The 24713-nt window shown below is 51.2% G+C and overlaps 2 protein-coding genes across 3 annotated transcripts in view; one reads left to right on the top strand and one right to left on the bottom strand.

The window, feature by feature from the left end:
• The window catches only part of pepd (peptidase D), a 118554-nt gene extending 93849 nt beyond the window's left edge, over positions 1-24705 (top strand). For both annotated transcript variants that reach the window (XM_052028286.1, XM_052028287.1), the window contains 3 exons: positions 17041-17225; positions 18574-18765; positions 23849-24705. In XM_052028286.1, coding sequence (XP_051884246.1) covers positions 17041-17225; positions 18574-18765; positions 23849-24004 — 533 coding nt within the window. In that variant the 3' untranslated portion in view covers positions 24005-24705. The remainder of the gene's footprint in view (positions 1-17040; positions 17226-18573; positions 18766-23848) is intronic.
• LOC127577171 (acyl-coenzyme A oxidase-like protein) lies at positions 891-2610 on the bottom strand (the record flags this gene model as incomplete). Its single annotated transcript, XM_052028121.1, is given in 3 exon segments — positions 891-1792; positions 1795-1989; positions 1992-2610. Coding segments are annotated over 3 exon segments (1005 nt in total), but the record flags the coding sequence as incomplete, so codon positions are not given.
• Positions 24706-24713: the final 8 nt, after the last annotated feature.

Here is a 24713-nt window from a genome sequence, read left to right as displayed (position 1 = left end):
GAGGGGCGGTGCCGAGGGAAAGCTGATACGAGACATTAAACTGACGCTGTTTACAAGGCTTAAGCGATTAGGACCTTTGTTGAAATAAAGTGCTCCATTTTTAAATCTCTCCGTGTTCCGCTCTCTACCTCAGTACCAGCATCCAGGCCCGGAACCCGTGGATGAACTGACCATCGCAGAGTTGAATCTCCCCACTGAGAGCAGCCACCCCTTGTGGTGCCTGAGCCTGAACTCTAGAAATCTCCCGTGATGCCCATCCCTCCCCCCCCCCCCCCCCCCCCACCCCGCATAGATTCTTTGATCAAGTTTTTGGTCCGTGGCCTAATATCTAGGTTCCCCCTGCTCCCTGTGCCTCGCCGACCCCTGCCCATCTCCTCTGTGGCCTTGCGCCACCTCCCCCCCCCCCCCCCCAGCCCATCTCTTCTGTGGCCTTGGACACCTCTCCCATTCACGGCCAGAGCAGGTTCTGACATCAGCCGACTTTGTGCACGCGTCACCGGCAGTGCGCAGGACCCCCAGCTCATCCACTTTCTGATGTGAAGGTCCAGTTTGTTCTCTCTGGCCCTGAGGGCAGCTCCCTGGTGCTGAGGTGAGGAAGGGCACTGGGTAGCATTGGTAACCCATCTCTCCTGCCTTGAGTGTAAAGTTGACGTTGACAGTACAGATGTACCAGGCTCTGCAATGCCCAACAGCTCAGGCTGTGTCTGAACGGCAGTGTAAACCGACAAACTGGTACAGATCACTTTCCCACCGAGTCTGCTATTGTGCGAACTTGCCTATCTCAGTAACATGGACTGTGAGCAGCTGAGACCCAGCACCAACCTGTGCAGCACCCACTAGTTCAGTCCTTCCTTCTGCAAGTTCAAGAGCCGTGAGGTGATGTTGCAGCTCTATTGAACCCTGGTCAGACCCACGCATGGAGTATTGTGTTCAGTTCTAGTCGCCTCATTATAGGAAGGATGTGGATTTACTAGGATGTTGCCTGGACATCAGGGACATTTAAGAGACTCTTAGATGGACACATGATTGATAGAGAAATGGGGAGCTATGTTTGATTTGATTTGATTTCTTTATTAGTCACATGTACATCAAAACACAGTGAAATGCATCTTTTGAGTAGAGTGTTCTGGGGGCAGCCCGCAAGTGTTGCCACGCTTCCAGCTCCAACATAGCGTGCCCACAACTTCCTAACCTGTACGTCTTTGGAATGCGGGAGGAAACCAGAGCACCCGGAGGAAACCCACACAGACACGGGGAGAACATACAAACTCCTTACAGACAGTGGCCGGAATTGAAACTGGGTCGCTGGTGCTGTAATAGTGTTATACTAACCACTACACTTAATCACCTCAAATATTTACAGGGCTCGACAAGATAGATGTGGGAAGGGTGTTTCCCCTGGATCCTGGAACAAGTGGTCAGTCTCAGGGTCAGGGTCAGGTTATCTGGAGATGAGGAGAAATTTCTTCACACAAAGGATGGCGAATCTTTGGAATTTGCTACTCTGGAGACTCTGTCATTGAGTTTATTCAAAACAGGGATTGCTAGATATTTCTCATGGTACAGCAATTCATCATAGCTTTTCTGAAGTGACTGAACATTCAAATGCCTTGAGCAAAAACCAAACTGCTGGAGGAGCTCAGTGGGTCAGGCAGCATCTGTAGCATGACAATGTTGTCTCCCTCAAAGGTTACAAATACATCTGAGTCACATTTTAGGCCTGGAATCCGATTCTCCATCACATAACCCGTACCGCCAGTGCACTCACAACACTCCTGCAAACAAGCTAGATTTCCCAGGTGCTGTAAGCTTTCAGGCCTGCCACCAATGCCTGCAATGAGCAATTATTGATCAGGTTCCTGCCTTGGTACATATCTTCATCCAGTATCTCTCCCGGGTACCTGCTTGTAAATGTCAGAGCAAGTGAGGCAGCAAGGTGAGGCTTAAGGTAAAGGTACTGGGTCTGGTGCATGATGATTTTCACCTCTTGTCCTTGGGTCCAAACTGCCGCCAGCTGTGACTGTAACGAATGGCGATGGTCAATCCGAGCTTCATGGCTCCCAGTGCCTGAAATATTAAGGCAGTCCTTGTCGGTGTCAGGGCAGCTAATATCACATTAAACCAAGCACTTCTATCTTTAATGGGTGACTGATAAACGCCATCCTGCGATACTGAACCAAATCTGTCCAGGAGATTTTCTTTTGGAATTTGAACATTATTAAACACAAGAATTCCATTATCAACTCCATTCAGACCTTCCTTGGGCATCATGTCAATTACAGTGACTCCTGGATGCACATTGCCTGCATGATCTCGAATAGGCACAATAAAACAGTGAGGACCTAGCAATGCTCCATTGACAATCAGTTGCGCAAACACAGCAGCGTAGTTTCCCTTCATTGCATTCCCAATGTACATCTTCGCCACATCTCCACACGGCCTGTGAATAATAAATTCCTGGGATGCTGGATCGTATGTTGCTCTAGTCTGGATGCCTCTCACGTTACTGCCATGTCCACATTCCATCATCGCAAACATCCCGGTAAATTTTAAGTCCTTTAGAGGCAGAAGCCACTTTTCAATGTGTATCTGGCTGCCGAGGTTGATAAGGGTTAGATAAAATGTCGGCACAACATTGTGGGCCGAAGGGCCTGTTCTGTGTTCTAAGTGACTTAGCTCTGATTTCTATCCAGTTAACAAATCCCCATCCGTGCTCGTAACCCACAACCGCATGTCACGTTCTCGTGTTGTAAACTCCTGTGTCGATCTGCCGAATGCCTTGTCAGAATCCTGATGTACCGCATTCACCAGCTACCCCCATCTACCTGCTAGTGACAACCTTCAACATTCTGGAGACACAATGGACGGCAGATGCTGGAAATGTGGAGGGACTCAGCAGGTCAGGCAGCATCTGTGGGGGCAAATAGGCAGTCGACGTTTCAGGTTGAGACTGAAAGATAGAGAGGGGAGATAGCCGGTCAGGGGGGTGGGGGGGGCAAGAGCTGGGAGGCGATAGGTGGATCCAGATGAGGGGGGTGGTGTTGATTGGACAGATGGGGAAGGGGGAGTGGGAATGGCGCCAGAAGCCGGGAGGCGATAGGTGGAAGTGACAAAGGGCTGGAGATGGTGGAATCTGATAGAAGGGGAAGGTGGGGCCTGGAATGGAGGTGGGGAGGGCAGAGGGGAAGTGATCTGTCATGGGGACCTTGCCTTACAATTTCTGTTGGATAACTGGGTGTTCCTCTTTTCCTACATTCATGGACTCTGCCTAGTCACATTTTCCTGAGCTGGCTGAGCCGCGAGGAGGAAGAAAGTTCCAGAGATCATCAGCTCGGGCAGCGTCTGTAGAGAGAGGCCACAGTTGGTGGTTCAGATCGATGCTGTTTCGTCAGCCCCAACTGCCTTGGGACATGGGTGGAGCCGTCAGTATTTCTGTTTTAACTTGCCTGAGATTAGAGTCCCAGCAACCCAAACCTTTCACTTGGTGATGATGTTCAGAGGAACCCAACCTTTGATCAAACCGCTCACATGTTTAGTTCCTCTGTTATTCGGCCTGTGTCTTGTATTCCTTTTCACAGAGCTGCCGGGTGCAAGTGGTGTTCATTAATGGACAGGACAATGTATCGCCCTCCAGTTGACACTGGAGAAACTATTTGCTTTGGGAAATGATCTCTCATGGGGACCTTCCCAGTTGGTGATATCACAGCATTAGTTCTGGGCTTTCTGTCTGATCGGAACAGTACACAGCCCGGGAACAGGCCCTTCGGCCCACCATGTCTGTGCCAACCAATCCCACCTGCCTGCACGTGGTCCGTATCCCTCCATTCCCTGCACGTCCATCTGTCTGTCCAGATGCTTCCCAAACGTAGTTGTTGTATCTGCTTCCACCCCCTCCCCTGGCAGCCCGTTCCAGGCACCCACCCCTCTCTGTGTAAACAAAAACTTGCCCCGCTCAGCTCTAAGTTTCCCCCCCTCATCTAGTATTTGACAGTTCCACCCTGGCGGGAAAAACTTATCTACCTGATGTCCCTCATCATCTTGTACTTCTATCAGGTCTCCCCTCAGCCCCTTCAGAGAAAAAAAGTTTGTCCAACCTCTTCTTGGAGCAACCACTCTCCAATCCAGGCAACGTCCTGGTGAACCTCTTCTGCACCCCCTCCAAAGCCTCCACATCCTTCCCGTAAAGCTCTGAACTGCACACAATACTTCAAATGTGGCCTCACCAAAGTTTTCTACAGGTGCAGCTGTCATTTCACGGGTTAAGTTGGTAGTTTAAGTGGTTTTCACTGAAGTCGGTAAGTTCAGGAGTGTGGCCGGTAAATGTAAATAGTTTTAAACCTCCTGAACCCCAGGTCCCTCAGTGTCTGAGTGACTGGTCCTGTGTGACTTCCTCCCTCCCTGTGCCTCACCGCTACACTTTGCTGTGATTTCTGAACCCTTCGATGTTGGTCTGATTTGTGATTTTTATGAATGACTTGGATGAGGATGTGGAAGGGTGGGTTAGTAAGTTTGCAGATGACATGAAGGTTGGTGGTGCTGTGGATAGTGTAGAAGGTTGCTGTAGGTTACAACAGGATATTGATAGGATGCAGAGCTGGGCTGAGAAGTGGCAGATGGAGTTCAACCCGGAAAAGTGTGAAGTGATACACTTTGGGAGATCGAATTTGAAGGCAGAATACAAGGTTAATGGCAGGACTCTTAGCAGTGTGGAGGAATAGAGGGATCCACAACCATAGATCCTTCAAGGTTGCTGTGCAGGTCGATAGGGTTGTTAAGAAGGTGTATGGAGTGTGGCCTTCATTAGTCGGGGTATAGAGTTCAAGAGCCACGAGGTAATGTTGCAGCTCTATAGAACTCTGGTCAGACCACACTTGGAGTATTGTGTTCAGTTCTGGTCGCCTCATTATAGGAAGGATGTGGAAGCTTTAGAGAGGGTGCAGAGGAGATTTACCAGGATGCTGCCTGGATTGGAGAGCATGTCTTATGAGGATAGGTTGAGCGAGCTAGGGCTTTTCTCTTTGGAGAGGAGGAGAACGAGAGGTGACCTGATAGAGGTGTACAAGATGATAAGAGGCATAGATTGAGTGGACAGTCAGAGACTTTTTCCCAGGGCGACAATGGCTAACATGAGGGAGTATAATTTTAAGGTGATTGGAGGAAGATATAAGGGGGATGTCAGTGGTAAGTTATTTACACAGAGAGTGGTGGGTGCGTGGAACGCACTGCCGGCAGAGGTTTTGGGGGCAGATACATTAGGGACATTTAAGAGACTCTTAGATAAGCACATGAATGATAGAGAAATGGGGGGCTATGTGGGAAGGAAGGGTTAGATAGATCTTAGAGCAGGATAAAATGTCGGCACAACATCGTGGGCTGAAGGGCCTGTACTGTGCTGTAATGTTCTATGTCCACTGGCTTAATGCATGAATGTACAAAGAGGAGTGCAGTTTCTGTAAGTGGATGTGTTAGAACTGGAATTCTTGCTCACCTGAGTCAAAGTAGAAGAAAACTCTTTGTGTAGAGTTTATAAAGTCTTCCAAAAGCCTGTTGGGTAGGTGTGTGGGGGGAAGGTGGGGGTGAGGACGATGAGCGGTATAGGAGATGGACCCAAACAGTGCACAGCCAGAATGGCCAGTGAGAACTTTTCCTCTTTCTGTGCCTGTTTTCTGTTACTGTCTGCAGTGATGTTACTGATGACTCCAGACTGCTGTCAGTGTGAGCACTGCCAGGTTGGCCGAGGAGGTTTACATTGCAAGCATTCTTTCTAGAGCAGTGGCTAGTTAACCCTTTGAGGGCTGTAGCAGTAGTTCAGCACACATTTACAAGCAGAATATTGCCACTGATACAATAGTCTATTGTAATCGTGTGCACAACTGCCCTCCTCCCAACCTGCGATGTGTGTCACTTCCCTTCCTCATAGCTGTCGGTGGTGCCTCCAGTCATCCCTGAGCTCTGGAAATCCCCGCTGAACCTTGTGTGTCTTCCATTTTAAGATGCCCTGAAACTTAGCCTCCCATCTTAACGTACCTTCAGGTTGGTGGGAGGGAGTTTGACGTTAGATGGTCCTGCCACAGTACAGCTGTAGATACCCACTCATGTTTGAACATGGTGAGGCATAGCACTGGCAGTGCAGTGAATGTCAGACCAGAGACAACACTGACCCCAGTCAGCACGATTCTCTGACGGTTCTTGCACTATGCCCTCATCTTGAGGGGATGTGGCTTTGTTGGAATTTCTTGAAATCTCTGGAACTCTGTGGCTTGCTGGGATAGTGACTGGGGGCTGTTTGCCCAGGTTGGGGTGTCTGGAACCAGAGGGCAGGGGTCTCGGGGTAAGCTGAGGTGAGAAGTTCCTTCATTCAGTGGGTTGTGAATGTTTGGACTCCTCAATCCCAGAGAGCTGCGAGTGTTCCATCAATCCTGAGATTGGTGGATTCCTGGCCACGCAGTTGGATGGGGAATTGGACAGGAAGGTAAACGCACATCATGTTCCATGGCATTGCAGGCTCAAGGCTGAATGGCTGACTCCTGATTCTCCTACTTACCTGTGCTCTTCTGATGGGGTTTGTTCCTTGGAGCAGGATCCCAACTGTCATCCCAGGGCAACCAGGAATGGGGATTAAGGTGCCTACACATCCTGAGCAGTGAATTAAAGCCACATGAATTACCATGTCACTCGGGTGAGGACTGGAGGAGGAGAGGACGTCCTGTGGCCATCTTCCTTTCATGCCTGTCTGTCTCTGAAGGCCAATGGCAAGGTGCAGCAAGTGATTGGGAGGGTGAATGAAATGTTAGGCTTTACTACAAGATGGTTTGATGATAGGAGTAAGGAAGTCCTACTGCAGCGTACAGCACCTTGCTGAGGCCGTACCTGGAGTATGGCTCCCCTTACCTAAGAAAGGACGTTGCTGCCATTGAGGGAGTGCAGTGAAGGTAACCAAGAAAACTGATGATGGCAGGGTGGTGGACGTGGTTTACACGGACTTCAGTGAGCCTTTGGTCAAGGTTCCGCATTTGACAGGTACATGGATCGGGAAGGTTCAGAGGGATGTGGGCCAAATGTAGGCAAGTGGGACTAGCTCAGGTGGGCACCTTGTCGGCATGGACGAGTTGGGCCGAAGGGCCTCTTTCCGTGCTGTACGTCTCCAGTGTGTGAATGGGCTGTTCCTGCTCCTATTTCTTATTTCTCTGTGTTGTACCAGTCAATGATTCCCCCAGAGTGGTTCCAGGGATGGTGGGTTTGTTGTAGGAGGAGAGACTGAGGACACCTCGACCATATTCTCTGGAGTTTAGAAGAATGAGAGGGGATCTTGTCAGAGCTTACACCATTTGTTAAAGAGCTCAAGAGGCTGGACACAGGGAGAATGATTCCCCAGCTGAGGAGTCTGGCACCAGGGGCCACCGTTTGAGAGTAAGGTGAAAGGCTGTTTCACACTGAGGTGAGAGATGTCTGGCCGGAGGTTGGTGAGCATCCAGAAGTCTCCACCCCACAGGGTTCTGGGGAGTTGGTCACTACATCCATGTAAAACCCAGACTGGTGGATTCTGGAGGAGGTAGTGAAGGTACAGGGCAATGGTGCTCAGGTCAGTCTGGACTTTGAGGAACGGTGCAGCCAGCTCAGAGGCTGAATGCCCTACTCTCGTTTCTTGTTTTCCTGTTCAGTTCTGCCCAGTGACAGCGGGTTAGGAGCAGAGGGAGAACGGTGGCATACTGTGACTTCTCCCTCGCCTGTGCGCAGTGTGACGGGAGATCAGTTATAGGCTAAGAGCAGAAAAACTGAGCTGTGGTTGTCCAACGCCCTGGGATCGTTCCGGTTCCAGTTCCAGCCTTGGCTGGCCATGGGACAGCTCCATGGGACAGTGCGGGAACAGGAGCTCCACCCTGGGCAGTTTGAATCTGCAGCCCTGTGGCTCTGAGGAGACACTGTGGCCTTGATCCATTGTGAGGCTGGTGAACTGGTCCTGACATTCCACCCGTGTCTGTAGTGTGGCAAGGACAGCTTGCTGGACACCACCCACCCAGTCACCCACCACACACCCACACCCCCACACCCACAGTGATCAGCACCTCGTGTTAACTCTGCAGAAAGCTGCTGTGTTTTCTGTAGCTGAACCTGGGCTAGGGAAGGTGCCACCTGCCTGCCCAGGACTAGATGGGCAGGTGGCCATGTAAGGTTGGCCCTGTGCCCAGTCACTGTGTAACTGAGTCACACTGAGTGTGGCCGGGGCATCGGCTTCGCACAGGCCGACCGACCACTGAGCCTGGGTGACGTATTGCCAGTTACCGTCTCTCTGCACAACACATGGACAGGCACAGATCCTGCAATTTAACAGGAGAGGGATAAGCCATTATGTTGGTGACCCAACCCCACCCCACCTGGGCAGTGGGAGGGTGCAGTGAGGAGGCTCCTTCTTGGGTTCCACCCTCTTCCATTTGTTGAGGTGAAGTGCCCAGCCCAAACGGCAACAGGCCAGAGGGGTTCTCATCCTGGCTGTAGGTTCAGCAGCAGCTTTCATGAGCTCAAGTCGTCCCAAAGCACCTTGCAGACTTTGGAAGTGTCGTTCCTCTTCCGGAGAATGTGTGAGAAGGTTCCACACAGCAAACTCCCAGCAACAGGAATTTAGCAACAACCAGGTAATCTGACGCAGGGACTTTGAGGGATCAGCATCATCTGGGAAGATGGAGATGTCCCCCATCCTCTCTTGGGGGTGGGATCCACTTCTCAGTGGTGTTACTGGGTGGGATTCTGAGGGACAGGATCTACCTGCATTTGGAAAGGCAGCGACTGGTTAGGGACAGTCAGCGTGGCTTTGTGTGTGGGAAATCGGGTCTCACGAATTTGATTTGAGTTTTTTTTTTGAGGAGATGACCAAGAGGATTGATGATGCAGTGTGTGTGGTAAGATTGTCTACGTGGACTTCAGCAGGGCCTTTGACAAGGTCCCACATGGTAGGCTGGTCTGGAAGGTTGGATCACATGGGATCCAGGGGGAGCTAGTCCATTGGTTACAAAATTGGCCAGGTGGTAGGAAGCAGAGGTGGGAGTGGAGGGTGTTTCTCAGATTGGTGACTGATGGTGCATCACAGGGATTGGTGCTGGGTCCTTCATTGTTCATAGCGGTTAGCGTAACGCTATTACAGCACCAGCGATCGGGGTTCAATTCGATCCATTTATACATTCTCCCTGTGACTGCGTGGGTTTCCTCCGGGTGCTCCGGTTTCCTCCCACATTCCAAAGACGTACGGGTTAGTAGGTTAACAATTTTGTAATTCGGTGGCGCGGGCTTGTTGGGCTGGAAGGGCCTGTTACTGAGCTGTATAAATACAGTTTTAAAAGTTTGTATTAATGGTCTGGATGAGAATGGAGGTGACATGGTCAGTCAGTTTGTAGATGACACCAGAAATGGTGGTGTGGTGGACAGTGAAGAGGTCATCTAAGTTACAACAGGATCCAGATCAACTGGGAAAGTGGGCAAGGGAATGGCTGATGGAACTTCACTCAGACAAAACAGTCTTAAAAGACAGTTGGACAAGTACATGGAGAGGAAAGGTTTAGAAGGTTATGGGTCAAACGCTGGCAAATAGGACTGGCTTGGATGGGCAGCTTGGTTGGCATGAACCGGTTGGGCCAAAGGGCCTGTTTCCCTGCTGTATGACTCAATGACTCTAAGTGTGAAGTGATGTATTTTGGGAAGTTAATCCAGGACAGGACATAACAGTGAATGGCAGGGCCCTGGAGAGTGTTGTAGAACAGGGGGACCCAGGAGGGAGTAACGTACATCATTCTCTGAAACTGTCAACGCAGGTAGACAGTGGTAAAGAAGGCACGTGGCAGCTATCCCTGATCGGCCGACTCATTGAGTATAAGAGCTGGGAAGTCGTATTACATTTGTACAAGTGTTGGTTAGGCGAGTGCTGCGTGCAGTCCTGGTCGCCACACTATAGGAAAGATGTGATTCAGCTGGAGAGGCTGTAAGAAAGGATTCACACGATGTTGCAGGGACTGGAGGGTATGAGCTATAAGGAGAGACTGGACGGGCCGGGACTGTTTTCCCAGAGCGAAGGAGTGACGTTATAGAGGTTTATAAAATCATGAGGGGTGGAGATAAGGTGGAGGGTCACAGCCTCTTTCCGAGGGTGGGGGAGTCTAAAACTCGAGGGTTTAGCTTTAAGGTGAGAGGGGAAAGAATTAAAACGGACCTGAGGGGCAACTTTTTCACACAGGGTGGTGGGTGTGTGGAATGAGCTGCCAGAGGAAGTGGTAGAGGCGGGTAATATTAAAACTTTCAAGAAAAATTAAGACGGGTACAGTGATAGGAATGGTTAGATGGATATGGGCCAAGTGCAGGCGAGTGGCACTAGTATAGACAGGTATCTTGGTCGGCACGGAGGAATGGGGTGAAATGCTGTTTAACCCTATGAATCCATAAAATGATAGTGACTGGAGGTAAAACATCAGCCATTACATGGCAAACTAGGAAACAATATAAAACAGGCAGAAGGACAGAGGGGCCCAAATGAATGAGTCTGGGGAAATAGATATGGCGAACAGGTAAGTGGTTCAACAGACACTTTGCATCAGTCTTTTCGGTAAATGATCCCACCGTGCTAAATCTTGCTGGAGAGGAATGCTGTAATATCACCACGGTGTTAGGTAAACTGATGGGGCCAAGTCCTATGGCCTCGATGGCTTTAGGTGTCATCCCAAAGAAGTGGTGACCGAGACAGTGGATGCGGCGGTTGTAATCTCCCACAAGTTCTTAGATCCTGGAAAAGTGCCAGAGGATCAGAAAACTGCCGATGTGACGTCCCTATTCAAAAAAGGAGGAAGATAAATAACAGGCCAATTATCCTAAGAACCATGGTTGAAAAATATTAAAATCTAATAAGAAATTAATAGCACATTTGGAAAATCCTAATCTTGTCAAACAGAGTCCATACAGCTTTGTGAAGGACCTCCCCATGGCCACCCACTTCAATCCCACATCCCACTCCCACACCGACACGTCTGGCCACGGCCTCCTCTGCTGCCACAGGTTGGAGGAACACATTCTGCCTTCGGAGTCTCCAACCTGACGGCCTCAACATCGATTCCTCCAACTCCTGGTAACCCCTCCCCTCCCTCCTTCCCCCCTCTGTCTTCCCTCATTCCTGTGGCCCCCTCACCCCTTCTCTTTCCCCTCCTTCACCCTCATGACCTGCCCATCTATTCCCCACTTCCATCCCATATTCCATGGTCCACTGGCCTCTCCTACCAGATTCCTCCTCCTCCAGCCCTTTGCCTCTTCCATGTGTCATCTCTCAGCTTCTCACACCCTTCCCTTTCGCACCCCCCCCCACTCACCTACCTACCCCCCTCACCTGGACTCACCTATCACCTGCCAGCTTGTGCTCCTCCCCCTCCCACCATCGACTGTTTATTTCCCTCCATGGATGCTGCCTGACCTGCTGAGTATCTCCAGTGCTCTGTGTGTTGCTTGAGATTCCAGCGTCTGCAGAATCTCATGTCTGAGAAATTTATTGCTGTTTTTTGAGGAAGTCTTGCATGGAACGGAGCCAATGGATGTTTTTGGACTTCCAGAAGGCATTCAACAAAGTCACAAAAGGTTAAGTCACAAGATGAGAGTTTTTGGTGTTGGAGGTGATGTAGTGGCAGGAATAGAGGATTAGTTATCCAGTAGGAAGCAGTGAGTAGGGATAAAGGGGTCATTTTCAGGTAGCAACCTGTGACCAGTGGAGTACCAGAGGGATCTGTGCTGGGACTGCAACTGTTTACATGTTAATAGACCTAAGGGAAGGAAGCAAATATACAGTAGTCAAATTTGCAAACAACACAAAAGTAAGAAGACAAGTTGTGAGGAGGATGCAGTTTCCAGAAGGGTATTGAGGGGCGAGATGAATGGAGTATAGTGTGGGTAAATGAGAAGTCGTTCATTTTGGAGTGTGATTTAAATGAAGAGAAATTGCAGAAAGCTGCAGCACTGAAAGCTTTTGGGGTCCTTGTGCATCAAAAGCAGAAAGTTTGTGCACAGCAGGTAGTCGGGAAAGCTAATGGAATGGATATTGGAATTGGTTTATTATTGTCACCTGTACTGAGATACAGTGAGAAGCTTTTGTTTTGCGTGCCATCCAGACACACCATGCTGTACATAATTACATCGAGGTAGTAAAAAGAAAACAATGCAGAATGAAGTGTCACAGTTCCAGAGAAAGTGCAGTGCAGGTAGACAATAAGGTGCAAGGGCCACGACGAGGTAGATTGGGAGAACAAGAGTTCATCTTTTGTCATATGAGAGGTCTTCTCAAGAGTCTGATAACAGCTGTCCTTGAGCTTGGTGATACGTGCTCTCAAGCTTTTGTATCTTCTGCCGACGAGAGAGGGGAGAAGAGAGAATGTCCGGGGCAGGAGGGGTCCTTGATTATGTTGGCTCCTTTCCTGAGGCAGTGAGAAGTGTCGACGGAGTGAATAGAGGGGAGGCTGGTTTGTGTGACGGACTGGGCTGTGTTCACAACTCTCAGGCAGATCAGTTGTGGCCTTGGGCAGACCAGTTGCCGTACCAAGCCGTGGTGCATCTGGATAGGATGCTTTCTATGGTGCATCGATAAATGTTGGTGAGGGTGCATGGGGACATCATGAATTTCTTGTGGCCCTTCAAGGAGTTTGGAGTATAAAAGTAGGGATGTCTGACTGCAACTGTTCTGGTTACTAGTACAGCCACATCTAGAGCACTGTGCACAGTTTTGTTCCCCCTATTTAAGGAAGGATATTATTCACTGGAGGAGGTTCAGAGGAGGTTCTCTAAGATGATTCTGGGTGTGTTCTGTGAGTGAAGGTTGGGACTCTACTCACTGGAGTTTAGAAGACTGAGGGGTGATCTTACTGAAATATCTACCATAGACTGGGGGGGGTGCTAGACTGGGTAAATGCTGGAAGGATGTCTCCTGTCACGGGACAGTCCAGACCCAGGGGGCATGGAAAAAGGGGCGTCCAGTTAAGAATGAGGCTTGGAGGAATTTTCCTGAGGATTGAGTGTCCTTGGAACTTCCTGGCAGAGAGAGCTGTGGGCACAGAATTGTGTATGTTTAAGGCTGAGGTTCCTAATCAATGAGGGAATCGGTTATGGGGAAAGCACAGGAATGTGGACAAGGAAAGTTGGATCAGTGTGTCCTGTGGGATGGCAGAGTCAGCTCGAGGGGCTGAATGACCTCACGCTGTTCCTCTTGTGGTCGTGAGCCTTGCTCCTCTGAAATTGTAGTTGTGGATCTTGTGCAGCCACTTGTGAGGGTTCAGGTTTGGTGTCTCATCTGACAGATGGCGCCTCAGCCAGGGGCACTGAGAGCCCAGGGTTTAGAGCTAGTGTGTGTGAAGTGTGATTTGGCCCCACACACTGCTGTGAGCTAACAACACACCGACTCATCTCTATTGATTGGTTTGCATCAGGCCCAGACACGGTGAGGAAATGCCCCAGAGCTCTGGAACCATCTCCTGCTGCTGCTCTCAACAGCTCCACTGGCTGTACATTGGGATTCAAATAACTCGGACTATATCTCCAAAATCTGATTTCCTGGGAGATGCATCTCTGAAATCAGTCAGGCAGTGTGGCTGGAGAGAGGAAAACTCAAATGTTTCCGGTCCAACACCTGATTTGCTTTCGATCGAGTTCCCCTGTGAGTCTGGAATAAGGGCGTTCCGTAGGTTCCGCTGAGGACCATCCACTGTCCTTCTCCAGTTCCAGGGCAGCAGGTGGTGAGTTAACATTTCAGATGATGGTAGTTGAGTGAAATTATCCAAAACACAGACTGACCGACAGCTTCCTGCCCAACACCCAGTACGCAGACCTGGAACGAGCTGGGCAGACCACCAAGGCAGCCAAAGGATGGAGGTAGACCAGAGCTGGCAGGATAATCGCAGGGCAGAAGTGATCCCACGCTGTCCGTTCACCCGTGGGTGCAGGTGCTGAGGGAAGTCCGAAGGCAGGTTCAGTACACGTAGAGCCAGCTCCATGAGACAGCTGCACTCAGGACCATCGAGGGAAAGACCCCACTCAACATCTGCTTCCCCCTCTGTCTCTCCACACCCACTCTCCCCATGTCCCTCCCCTTCCCCTCTCTCTCCACGTTACCCCTTCCCTCTCTCCGTTCCCTGCTAGTGTCCACTCTTGCACTCTCCCCCCCTCTCGCACTCTCCCCGCGTGCTCCCCCACCCCTCTCGCGCTCCCTCCCCCCCGCGCACCCTCCCACCCGAGCATTGTTTCCCCTGTGCTGAGGAGTTTCAAGATTCCAGCTTCTCTCCCAGTTTTGTATCTGGAGCTGGTTGTTTACTGACCTGAGCACTGCTGTTTCTAGGAATATTCTCCAGACTGAACTGCCCACGCCAATAAATATTTACATCACTGACATTGATGTGTCTCTGTGCTGGCGCCACACACACTCGACAGACTTGTTCTCTTCTGGAGTCTTGAGAGTGGGTGGGTGGGTCATCCCGGGGGCTGCCTGCTCACAGCGCCAAGCCTTGCCCAGCAGAAGTGATTCATTCTCTTCACCCTGAAACTTGGAGTGATGGTTACATCCTGCTATCACGGCCTTTAGCCCAACTGGCCCATGCCAACCAAAGCTGCCTACCTGAGCTGGTCCCACGTGCCCGCGTTGGCCCATATCCCTGCAAACCTTTCCTATCCGTGTGCCTGTCCAAATGTCTTCTAACCGTTGCAGTTATACCCACCTCTGTCACTTCCTGCTTCAGCTCGTTCCACGCACCCACCACCCTGTGTGGGGAAACCTTGTTCACCTCTGTTCCCATCTGAATCATTCACCTAGATGGCAAACAACAGTGGATCCAAGCACCAGTCCCTGCGGCACACCACTGGTCACAGGCCTCCAATCTGAATAACCACCCTCCACCACCCTCTGCCTCCCACCAAGACTATTTTGTATCCAGTTGGCTACATCCCCACTGGATCCCATGAGATCTAATATTCTGGACCAGACTACCATGTAGGACCTTGTCAAAGGCCTCGATAAAGTCCATGCAGACAAAATCCACTGCCCTGCCCTTCATCATTCTTCCTGGTCACCTCTTCAATAAACTTGATCACACTCGTGAGACCTAATTTCCCCCACACAAAGCCATGCTATCCCTAATCAGTCCCTGCCTTTCCAAATGCAGGTAGGTCCTGTCTCTCAGAATCCCCTCCAGTAACTTTCCCACCAGTGACGTTAGGCTCACTGGCCTGTGGTTCCTGATTTGTCCTTGCAACCCTTCTTAAATAAATCCACAACATTAGTCTTCCAGTGCCTCACCCGTGGCTAAGGAAGATACAAAAATCTCTGCCAGAGCCCCGGCAATTACTCCCCTTGCATCCCACAACATTCTAGGATACACTTGGTCAGGCCCCAGGGATTTATCCACCTTCATGTGCCTTGAGATTGCCAACACTTCTTTTGTAATATTGATGTGTTTCAGGACATCACTGTTCTCTCCCCTGAATTCCCCAGCTTCCATGACCTTCACACTAAATACGGATGAGAAGTGTTCATTGAAGACCTTGCCCAGCCCCTGTGGCTCCACACATGGATGACCACACTGATCCTTCCATCCTTAGTGGGACCAGTCTCTCCCTAATTATCCTTTTTGATCTTAATATACCTACAGGCTCCCTTGGGATTCTCTTGTACCTTCTCTGCCAAAGCTACCTCGGGTCCTCTTTTTGCCCTCCTGATTTCCCTCTTGTGTACTCCTACATACCTTGTACTCTTCATGGGATTCACTTGATCCTAGCTGCCTATAGCTGACACGTGCCTCCTTTTCCCTAATATTCCTTGTCAGCCAGGGTTCCCCAATCCTGCCAGCCACCATCCTGTGTTGTACAGTTGTGGCCTTCCTTTGTAGGTGCTACTGTGGAGGGCGGTGTCACTGCTGGTCACTGTGAACCCCACCACCAGTAGAACGCTTGGTTGGAACTGAACCTTCCAGCCCCAGTCGGCAGTGGCTGGGGGCATCAGTGGAGTGTCCTGAGTCTTGGACCTCTCCCGGTTTCCTCTACTCCCATGTTCATTGCTGGAGCACTTGGGCTGGGATGTGCAGGTGCTGAACATTGACCAGGAGTTTATGGGTGTTCCTGTCTTGTTGACAGTCTGCCCTGACCAGGGATGTTGTTCAACTCCTCCTGCACTGTCCACTTCCCAAAGCTGATGCACTTTGGGAGCACACATACACCACGACCAGTAGGGTCTTGGGGAGTACTGAGGAACAAAGTGACCTAGGAGTATGTCTATAGATCCTGAAGGTGGCAACGTGGATAGGTAACATGGTTAGGAAGGTGCATGTGATACTGACCTTCATCATTTGGGGCACTGAGTACAAGAGCAGGGAGGTAATGCTCCACCTTTATAAACCATCAGTCAGACCATAGCTGGAGCACTGTGTGCAGTTCTGGTCACCACACTACAGGAGGGGGGGTGACCGCACTGGAGAGGGTGCAGAGGGGGCTTTTGCCTGGGATGGAGTGTTTCCGTTATGAGGAGAGACCGGAGAGGCTGGGTCTGTTCTCCCTGGAGTGGAGGGACTGAGGTATATAAAACGATGTGGTGTGTAGATAGGGTAGACTGTAGGAAATGTTCCCCCATATCAAATGTAGATAACACCAGATTTAGGGTCAGTGGGGGAGAGATTCAGAAGGGATCTAAGGAGAACCTGTTTCACCCAGAGAGCGGTGAGTACCTGGAACACACTGCCGGACAGAGTGGGGAAGCAGGGTCACTGACAGCGTTTAAGAAGTGTCCAGATGAGCATTTGCATCAGTTAGGTACAGAGGCTCCTGGAGGTAATACAGAAGGGTGCCCACTGGTCAGTGTGGGTGAGTTGGGCCGAATGGACTCATTCTGTATGAGCCTATGATTCTACTTCCAGTATAGGTGGGGCTGGAGAGGGCGTATGAGGACCGATGGGCAGGGGGATGATCTCTGACTACAAAGGTTTTTGCCTGTTGAAGTCTGTGTGACTTTTTTGCTGTAAATCTGACTGCTGGTTTGTGCTGGGACAGGAGTATCCTGGCCGGATATGCATCGCCTGGCTGAGCGAGTGCAGCTGGAGGAACTGGTGAGAATTGGCATCCTGAAAGGCAATGTGGACGAGATGATGAAGGTCTATCTGGGAGCAGTGTTCATGCCTCACGGTCTGGGACATCTCCTGGGCTGTGATGTGCACGATGTTGGCGGATACCCAGAGGTCAGTCCTGTGTTAACAGCAAAAGGATTTGGAGTTAACCCTTTCAGAACCTTTGCTCCACATCTTCCTGCCTGTGCTGAGTCTTCCGTCTCTGCGGAGTCACTGCTGAGTCCCGTGGTTTATGTGTGAACCTGGCTCAGCTTCTTTCACTGTGGTCTGCATCACAATGAGGCCCAAAGCCCATCAGGACTCTGTCCCCGGGAGATGTTTGCTGCTGAACATGGAGGCAGCTAATAACCTCAGCCAAGGCTCGCTGACTGCCTGAGGGCAAACACAGAGCCTGAAGCTACCTTCAGCAGGTCAAGGTGTCCCAGAGGACACGTGGTGTAGGATCAGGAGCCCCTGGTTCATCTACCCCAACACCATTTTCCAACTGTTTTCCTCGATCTCTGTTTTGTACCCTCACTGACTGAGGTAGAGAATTCCAAAGGTTCTGCACCCTCTGACTGAGGAAATTTCTCCTCAGCTCTGTCCCAAACCGCCTCCCCCTTATTCTGAGATTGTGTCTGCTGGTTCTAAACTCCTCAGCCAGAGGAAACATCCTGCCTGCATCCAGCCTGCAAGAATTGGATGCAGGGAGGTTTCCTTGGAGCTGCAAGAATTGTGTAAATTGCAGTGGAATCTCTCATTCTTCTAAGCTCTTGAGAACACGGTCCCAGTCCCTTCAACCTCTGCTCGTACAGCAACCCCACCACCCCTGGAACCAGTCTGGTGAATCTTTGCTGCACTCCCTGAGGATGGAGACCAGACCTGTCCACACTGCTCTGGGTCTGGTCTCACCAAGACCCTGTCTAGTTGCAGTAAGACATCCTTATGTGAGGGTTTGACCATGAAGTAATACAGCTGAAACCCTTCTCCCCTCCTTCTGTCTCCTTGCTCCCCTTCCTCACGTGACATCCCCTCCCCCACAGCCCTTGCGAACAAGGGATCGCTGTGACAGCAATCCTTGGCCAGTGAGGAGTTGCAGCTTTACATCTGATGCTGAGTTCCAGCTGGTTACTTGTCAAACTGAAGCTCAAACCTTTGCAAACCATAAATAATCTCTGTGCAGGATCTGTCAGTGTTATCCAGCAGTGTCTCTAGTTCGCAGGCCCCAGTGCCTGTCCTTTGACACTACTCTATTTGATCTTCCAGTCACCTTCAGCTGAAGGTTGATTCCCATCGACGGGTCTGGCAGCTTGGGGTGGGCTGGACCCTGTGACAGGGCAGCGGTGGGGACAGAGCTGGGGTTACAGCGTTCAGCGGGGTGAGCTTCTTGCACCCTGTTGTGGATGAGCCCCACTGATACTGGGACTGGGCACCTCCTGGGCTGGTCCTTGGGTTCTCATGGCTTTGCGTTGTGTTCCAGGGTGTGGAGCGGATCGACGAGCCCGGGCTCCGCAGCCTCCGGACCACGCGCCACCTATTGGCTGGCATGGTGCTGACTGTCGAGCCAGGCATCTACTTCATTGACCATGTGTTGGACCAAGCTCTCGCTGACCCAGCCCAGGCTTGCTTCATCAACGCTGACGTCCTGGCCCGGTTCCGAGGCTTTGGAGGGGTGAGTCCTGTCCAGTGGGTGCACTGTGACACAGAACACGAGGCCAATCAGCCCTTCGTCCTTACCCAGGCACCTGACACACAGCATGTGCAGTCTTCCCTACCAACTGAATGTGGCACGTTGATGGAATTCCCTTTTAGAATAATTGTCATCTTGGGCCAAGAAGGAGCTTTACTCCGTGTTTCACCGAACTGTCCCTGCCCAGGGAGTATGTGACAGGACAGTACAAGAAGACCTCTGTCTATCCCGTGCTGTCCCTGCCCTGATACAGTGTTGAGAGAGCTCTAGTCTGTAGGTCATAGAGTTACACAGCACAGAAACAGGCCCTTCGGCCCAACTCGTCCATGCCGACCAAGGTGCCTTCCTGAGCTAGTCCCATTTGTCATGTTTGGCCTATATCCCTCTGAACCTGACCATGGATGTTGCGATTTTACCTGCCTCTACCACTTCCTCTGGCAGCTCGTTCCACACACCCTCCACCCTCTGTGTTTAAAAAGTTGCCCCTTGGGTTCCTCTCAAATCTCTCCCCTCTCACCTTAAACCCGTGCCTTCTATTTTCAGACTCCCCTACCCTGGGAAAAAGTCTGTGACTGTCCACCTTATCTACGCTTCTCAGGATTTTATAAATCTCTCTAAGGTCACCCCTCCGCCTCCTTTGCTCCAGGGAGAACAGACCTGGTCTGTCCGGTCTCTCCTTGTAACTCAACCCCTCCAGTCTCTGGTATCTAACCTGCTTTTTTATAAAAAAAAATCTTTTTCCCTGTGCATGTTTGATGACGGGCCAGTGTAGAAAGAGCTTTACTCTGTGTCTAACCCATGTTGTTGCTGCCCTGGGAGTGTGTGACAGGATAGAGTGGAGGGATTGTTATTCTGTACATGACCCGTGCCATCCCTGCCGGCAGTGTGTGACAGTATCACCCGTTCTGTAAACAGCTGACTGTTGTATAAAACCAGCTGGATGTAGGTGCATCTCAAGGATGTGTGAAATTTGTTTCTGGAGCAGGTCAGTGGGGTAAGGTGCACTTGGGCTATTTCTGCTCAGACTGTCTTGCGAGGTCAGAGTAAAGCTGATGGGGTGGGAGTAATCTCCAGTTTACAGCCTGTTGGATTTACACCTGATCAGATTGGCCATTTACTGGAGCTCTGGGACTGGTTACAGACCTGCTGATAAGATACTGTGATAGAAGATCAGTGTCAGGGCTTTCTGTTGGTGATAATATGGGAGAGGGTTGAGCTGGGGAATGAATCACACATTAATATGGACCTGAGTGTCAACAGGAGCAGCAAGTGCTGTCAGTCACCGATGGGAACTGCAGACTTAACCCCTTCCTGTCTCTGGCAACTTTTGGAAGATGTTTGAGAGGAGTGGGCAGGTACAAGGTCCCTCATTTCTGGGACCCCGACAGTCAGCTTGGCTCACTCCGAGTGGAGGGGTCCTTGTGTTCACGTCACTTTCTTGCTTCATCAACAACAGGCAGGGTCTGTCTGTATTTTTGTGGCAACTTGTCCTGCCTCAGGTTCTGTGTTTCTTACACTCTTCACATTAGGATGTAAACAGCAGGAGTTGGCCACTAGCCCACCATTCATCACATCCTGTCTGATCCAGTCCTGACCTCAACACTCCTGCATTCTCCCTGTGCCTTCTCGTTAAAATACCTGCTAATCGCCACCGTGAATGTATTGAGTGATTCTGCTCTGAGAAATTCCTGCTCTTCTCCACCTTAAATGGGCATTCCCTGAATCTCTCTCCCCTAGGTCCAGATCCCCCACCAGGGAAAGCAATCAGGCAGCTTCCGCCCTCTCAGTCCTACTCAGAATCTGTCACTTGTTAACAAGGTCACCCCTCAATCTTCCAAACACCAAAGAGTTGAACTCAAGCTGTTCAGCCCCTTCACCCAGCAGTCAACCTACTGAACCTTCCTGACACTACCGCCAGTACACGTGGAGACCAAATGCCTACTCTGGACTCCAGGAACATTCTCATCACCCTGTACGGTTGCATCAAAACTTCCCCATGTTTATACCTCCCACCCCCTGCAGTAAGGGCCAACATTGGACCAACCTTCCTCATTATTTGCAGCACCTGTGTGCTAACCCTCTGTGCTTCATTTACTGGGACCCCCCAGACCCTTTGTGCCACAACACACTGTAGTCTCAATCCATTTAAACATTGCCCTTTCCTTCCTTCCAGAGTGGAGAACCTTGCGTGTCCCCCACATTATACTCCATCAGCCAGCTTCTTTCTTGCTCGCTCTGCAGGCTCTTTGTGTCTCCTTACAACTTGCTCTTCCTCCTCTGTGTCATCATCAACTCTGGTCTCGGCCCCTCCGTCTTGCTCGGTAACACAGATTGTAAATAGTGGAAACCCCAGCACTGCTCCCTGTGGCACCCCACTGGTCTCACTGCAGAGATGTCCTGCAATTCAACGTGGAGGGAACTGTTGGGTGCGATGTGCCCCGGCATTGCCCCGCTCTCCCCTGCTGTACCTCCTGCCTCCTTTTGCAGTCCACCCTCCGCTGTTTTTAGCTGCACGGTTGCTCCACGTCCCTTGGGACAATATCCGAGTTTATTGAATTCAATATCCAGCTTTTCCAGTTTGTGTCAGAGCTGGTCTGATCTGGTCCGATCTGGTCCAAGGTTATCCAGCCCTGTCCCTCCTCCACAGATGCTGCGGTATTCCCTTGTGTTTGAGTTCCAGCATTCATTGTCGTCTCTCTGTCTACAACGTCACCAGGCAGGGTGGCTTGGTGTTACCAGCCCTTCAGCACCCTCTCCCAGCTGACAGGAATCTGCGCAGCAGGTTTCTCAGTCTCCACCCGACCAAGTTCCTCTCCTTTGTTCTACCCACCATCCCTCTCTCACACTAACAGCCCTGCTTCCTCAATGTTCCAATTCTAATGAAGGATCACTAACTATTAATCTCTCATGGAGTTGCACAGCATGGAAACAGGCCCTTCGGCCCACCACGTCCATGCTGACCATTGTACCCATCCACCATCTCGATGACATCCCATTTACCAGTGCTTGGCCAGGAGCTGTCTGTCTCGGTGATTCGACTGCTCATCCAGATACTTAAATGTTGTGGGAGTCTCCACCACCCCCTTGGGCAGTGTGTTCCAAACTCCAAGCACCCTCCTCAGATCCCTTCTGAACCTCTTACCCCTTACTCTACCCCTGTGCCCTCTGGTTTTAGATGTCTCTGATATGGGGAGATGTTTCCTACCCACCCCATCTGTGCCCCTCGTTATTTGGTACACCTCTGTCTGGCCCCCTTGGCTTTTCCTGCTCGGAGGAAAACAAACCCAGCCCATCCAGTCTCTCCTTGTAACTGTGACACTCCATCCCGGGCAACGTCCTGGTGAAGCTCCCCAGCACCCTCTCCAGTAGAATCACCTCTTTCCCACAGTGTGAAGGCCAGAACTGTGCACAGTACTCCTACTGTATCCTAATCAGCAGTCTCCTCTCGTCTCCCAGAGCAGCCAGGGATACATCTCATCAAGTCCGGGGATTTATCCACCTTCGTTCCTCCTAAGACATCTAATACCCCCTTTCTGATGATAGCATATTGTAGAATTTTACCAACCTCCTCCCTGAATTCTCTAACTATAATGTCCATCTCCTTAGTGAATACAGAGGGAAGGTGTTCGTTTAAGACCTTGCTACATCTCCAGCTCCATGCACAGATTGCCCCTTTGGTCCCCATGGGTCCGTGTTGTTAGAAGGAGCTTGGGGATTTCCTGCAGTGATACCTCTCTTTGCCTTGCTATTTTCTTTTCCAAGTACCTCTCTACACTTTCCACACTGCTGAAGGCCCTTCCCTGTTTTCAGTTCTTAATCTCGTGTTTTCTTTCTTTATCTAATGCTTGATATCCAAGGTTCCTTGGATCTACTGTCCTTGCCCTTCAGTATTATAGGAAGCCATTGGGTCTGAACTCTTGCTGTTTCGCTTGTCAAAGACTCCCATCCATTGGATGTAGATTTACCCACAAGCGTCTGCTCCCACTCTAGTTTTTCTGGGTCCTGTTTTATACTGAAATCATCCTTCTGCAGTCAGCTCCCTGATTTCCCGACCACCTTTCCATAATTACCTTGAAACTCAGACTTATGGTCACTATTCCCAGAATACTCGGCCGCAGACACTTCAACTGTTTGCCCAGCTTCGTTCCCAAGGATTGGATGCAGTGCCGACCCTGCTCGGGTATTACCATCTGTTACTGACGGAAGCTGTCCTGGATGCACAGATTCCACCCACCCTGATCCGCCACACTGCCCGACCTGCTAAGTACTTGCAGCAGTGTTGTGCTTTCTGATGACAGAGCACAAGGTCACCAGGTTGGGCTGGGGGCAGTACCTCGAGATGTGAGGCCAAGCATTGCCCGTGTGGGAGGCCCAGAAGTCACTGCAGGGGTGGGGGGAGAGCAGACCCTCGGGGAGCCGGAAGTGGAGGAGGTTGATGTGAGTGGGAGGGATGCCACTGGTGTCACACCCAGTGTTGACAGGGGTCTCGGAGCAGGGATGGGACAGTGGGGATTTAACGTGAGGGCCACAAGCTGCTGCCGATGGGGGGGGGGGCAGAGGGTGACCATACTTGTCCAACATGGATAGGTTTGAGTGAGGAGATGACCGTGGTCTCGAGCAGGGAGGAGTGTTGGTCCAAGTTGTAACTGGTTGGGAGCTGATTGGGACCAATTAGGAGACACAGTCATTGGCAGAGAGGGGGGAGTTGGGGAGGGACTGTGGGGTGGGTGGGGCAGGGGCAGAGTTGGGTGCAGGACCTAATTACTGTGCAGGAAGCTCTTTCCCAACCACCTCCTCCCTGCACACACTTCCCTCCTACTGTGGGCAGTACTGAGGGAGGGTCACACCGCCGGGGGGGGGGGGGGGCGGTACCGAGGGAGGGTCACACCGCTGGGGGGGGGGGGGGGCGGTACTGAGGGAGGGTCACACCGCGGGGGGGGGGGGGGGGCGGTACCGAGGGAGGGTCACACCGCCAGGGGGGGGGGGGGCGGTACTGAGAGAGGGTCACACCGCGGGAGGGGCAGTACTGAGGGAGTGCTGACACTGACCTTACCTGCTTCCCCAGGTGCGAATTGAGGACGACATTGTGGTGACCCCCACTGGGATGGAGTTACTGACCTGTGTTCCTCGCACCGTTGAGGAGATCGAGGCCTTCATGGCCCAAGGCTCCGGCTCCACCTCCACCAAGCAGTTTGGGCAGCAGACCAGTCAGACAGCCTGAAGGGTCGGAGACCCGGAGGTCACACAGGAAATCGCACCTCCTCTTGCGTCCCGACTGCTCTTTGATTAGAATCTGAGACTCCAATCAAACTTTGTGATCGTAAATCTACACGAATCAGTGGATGGCGGCAAGTGAAGCCCAGGTTCCCCCAGACTGAGGTCATCACACTACTTCGGTACAAGTGACAATAATAAACCAATACCAATACATGTGGCTGGGTTCAACAATCACACACTAAACACACGTAACACACACGTGTGTACACAGACACACAATAGCCAGACACACACATGTACACACACTCATTGACATTCTCAGACCTCCCCTGGCCTGTCCTGGGATAGGCGGTAGCTCCAGACCCTGCTCTTCGGGGGGGGGGGTGACTGTCTTCAATCATTGCCTTGTGGTGATGGGGAGCTGCTGAGCCTCTGCTCAAGGACTGAGCCCCCTCCCCCCCCCCCCCCCCCACCCCCAGAGGTGACATCTCCTCCCCCTTTTCGCCGCTGTGCCCGGGAGCTGTGTGGAGGGATTGGCTAATGTTTGAGCCCAGGGACAGTGTCGGGGTCTGTGAACACGCTCCCACCCAAAGCACATCCACGTGCTGCGTCCTGCCGTCAGTGAGCCCATGTAATTGGTGCCAACTGCTCACGATTCTCTCTCCTTTTGTAACTTTCCGAATTAAAGTGGCCATGATTTCTGCATGGAGTTT

This window comes from Pristis pectinata, chromosome 13, assembly GCF_009764475.1.
Source record: "Pristis pectinata isolate sPriPec2 chromosome 13, sPriPec2.1.pri, whole genome shotgun sequence".
NCBI classification, from domain to species: domain Eukaryota; kingdom Metazoa; phylum Chordata; class Chondrichthyes; order Rhinopristiformes; family Pristidae; genus Pristis; species Pristis pectinata.
Note: the sequence above shows the minus strand (reverse complement) of the source record. Positions and strands in the feature narration are given on the sequence as shown.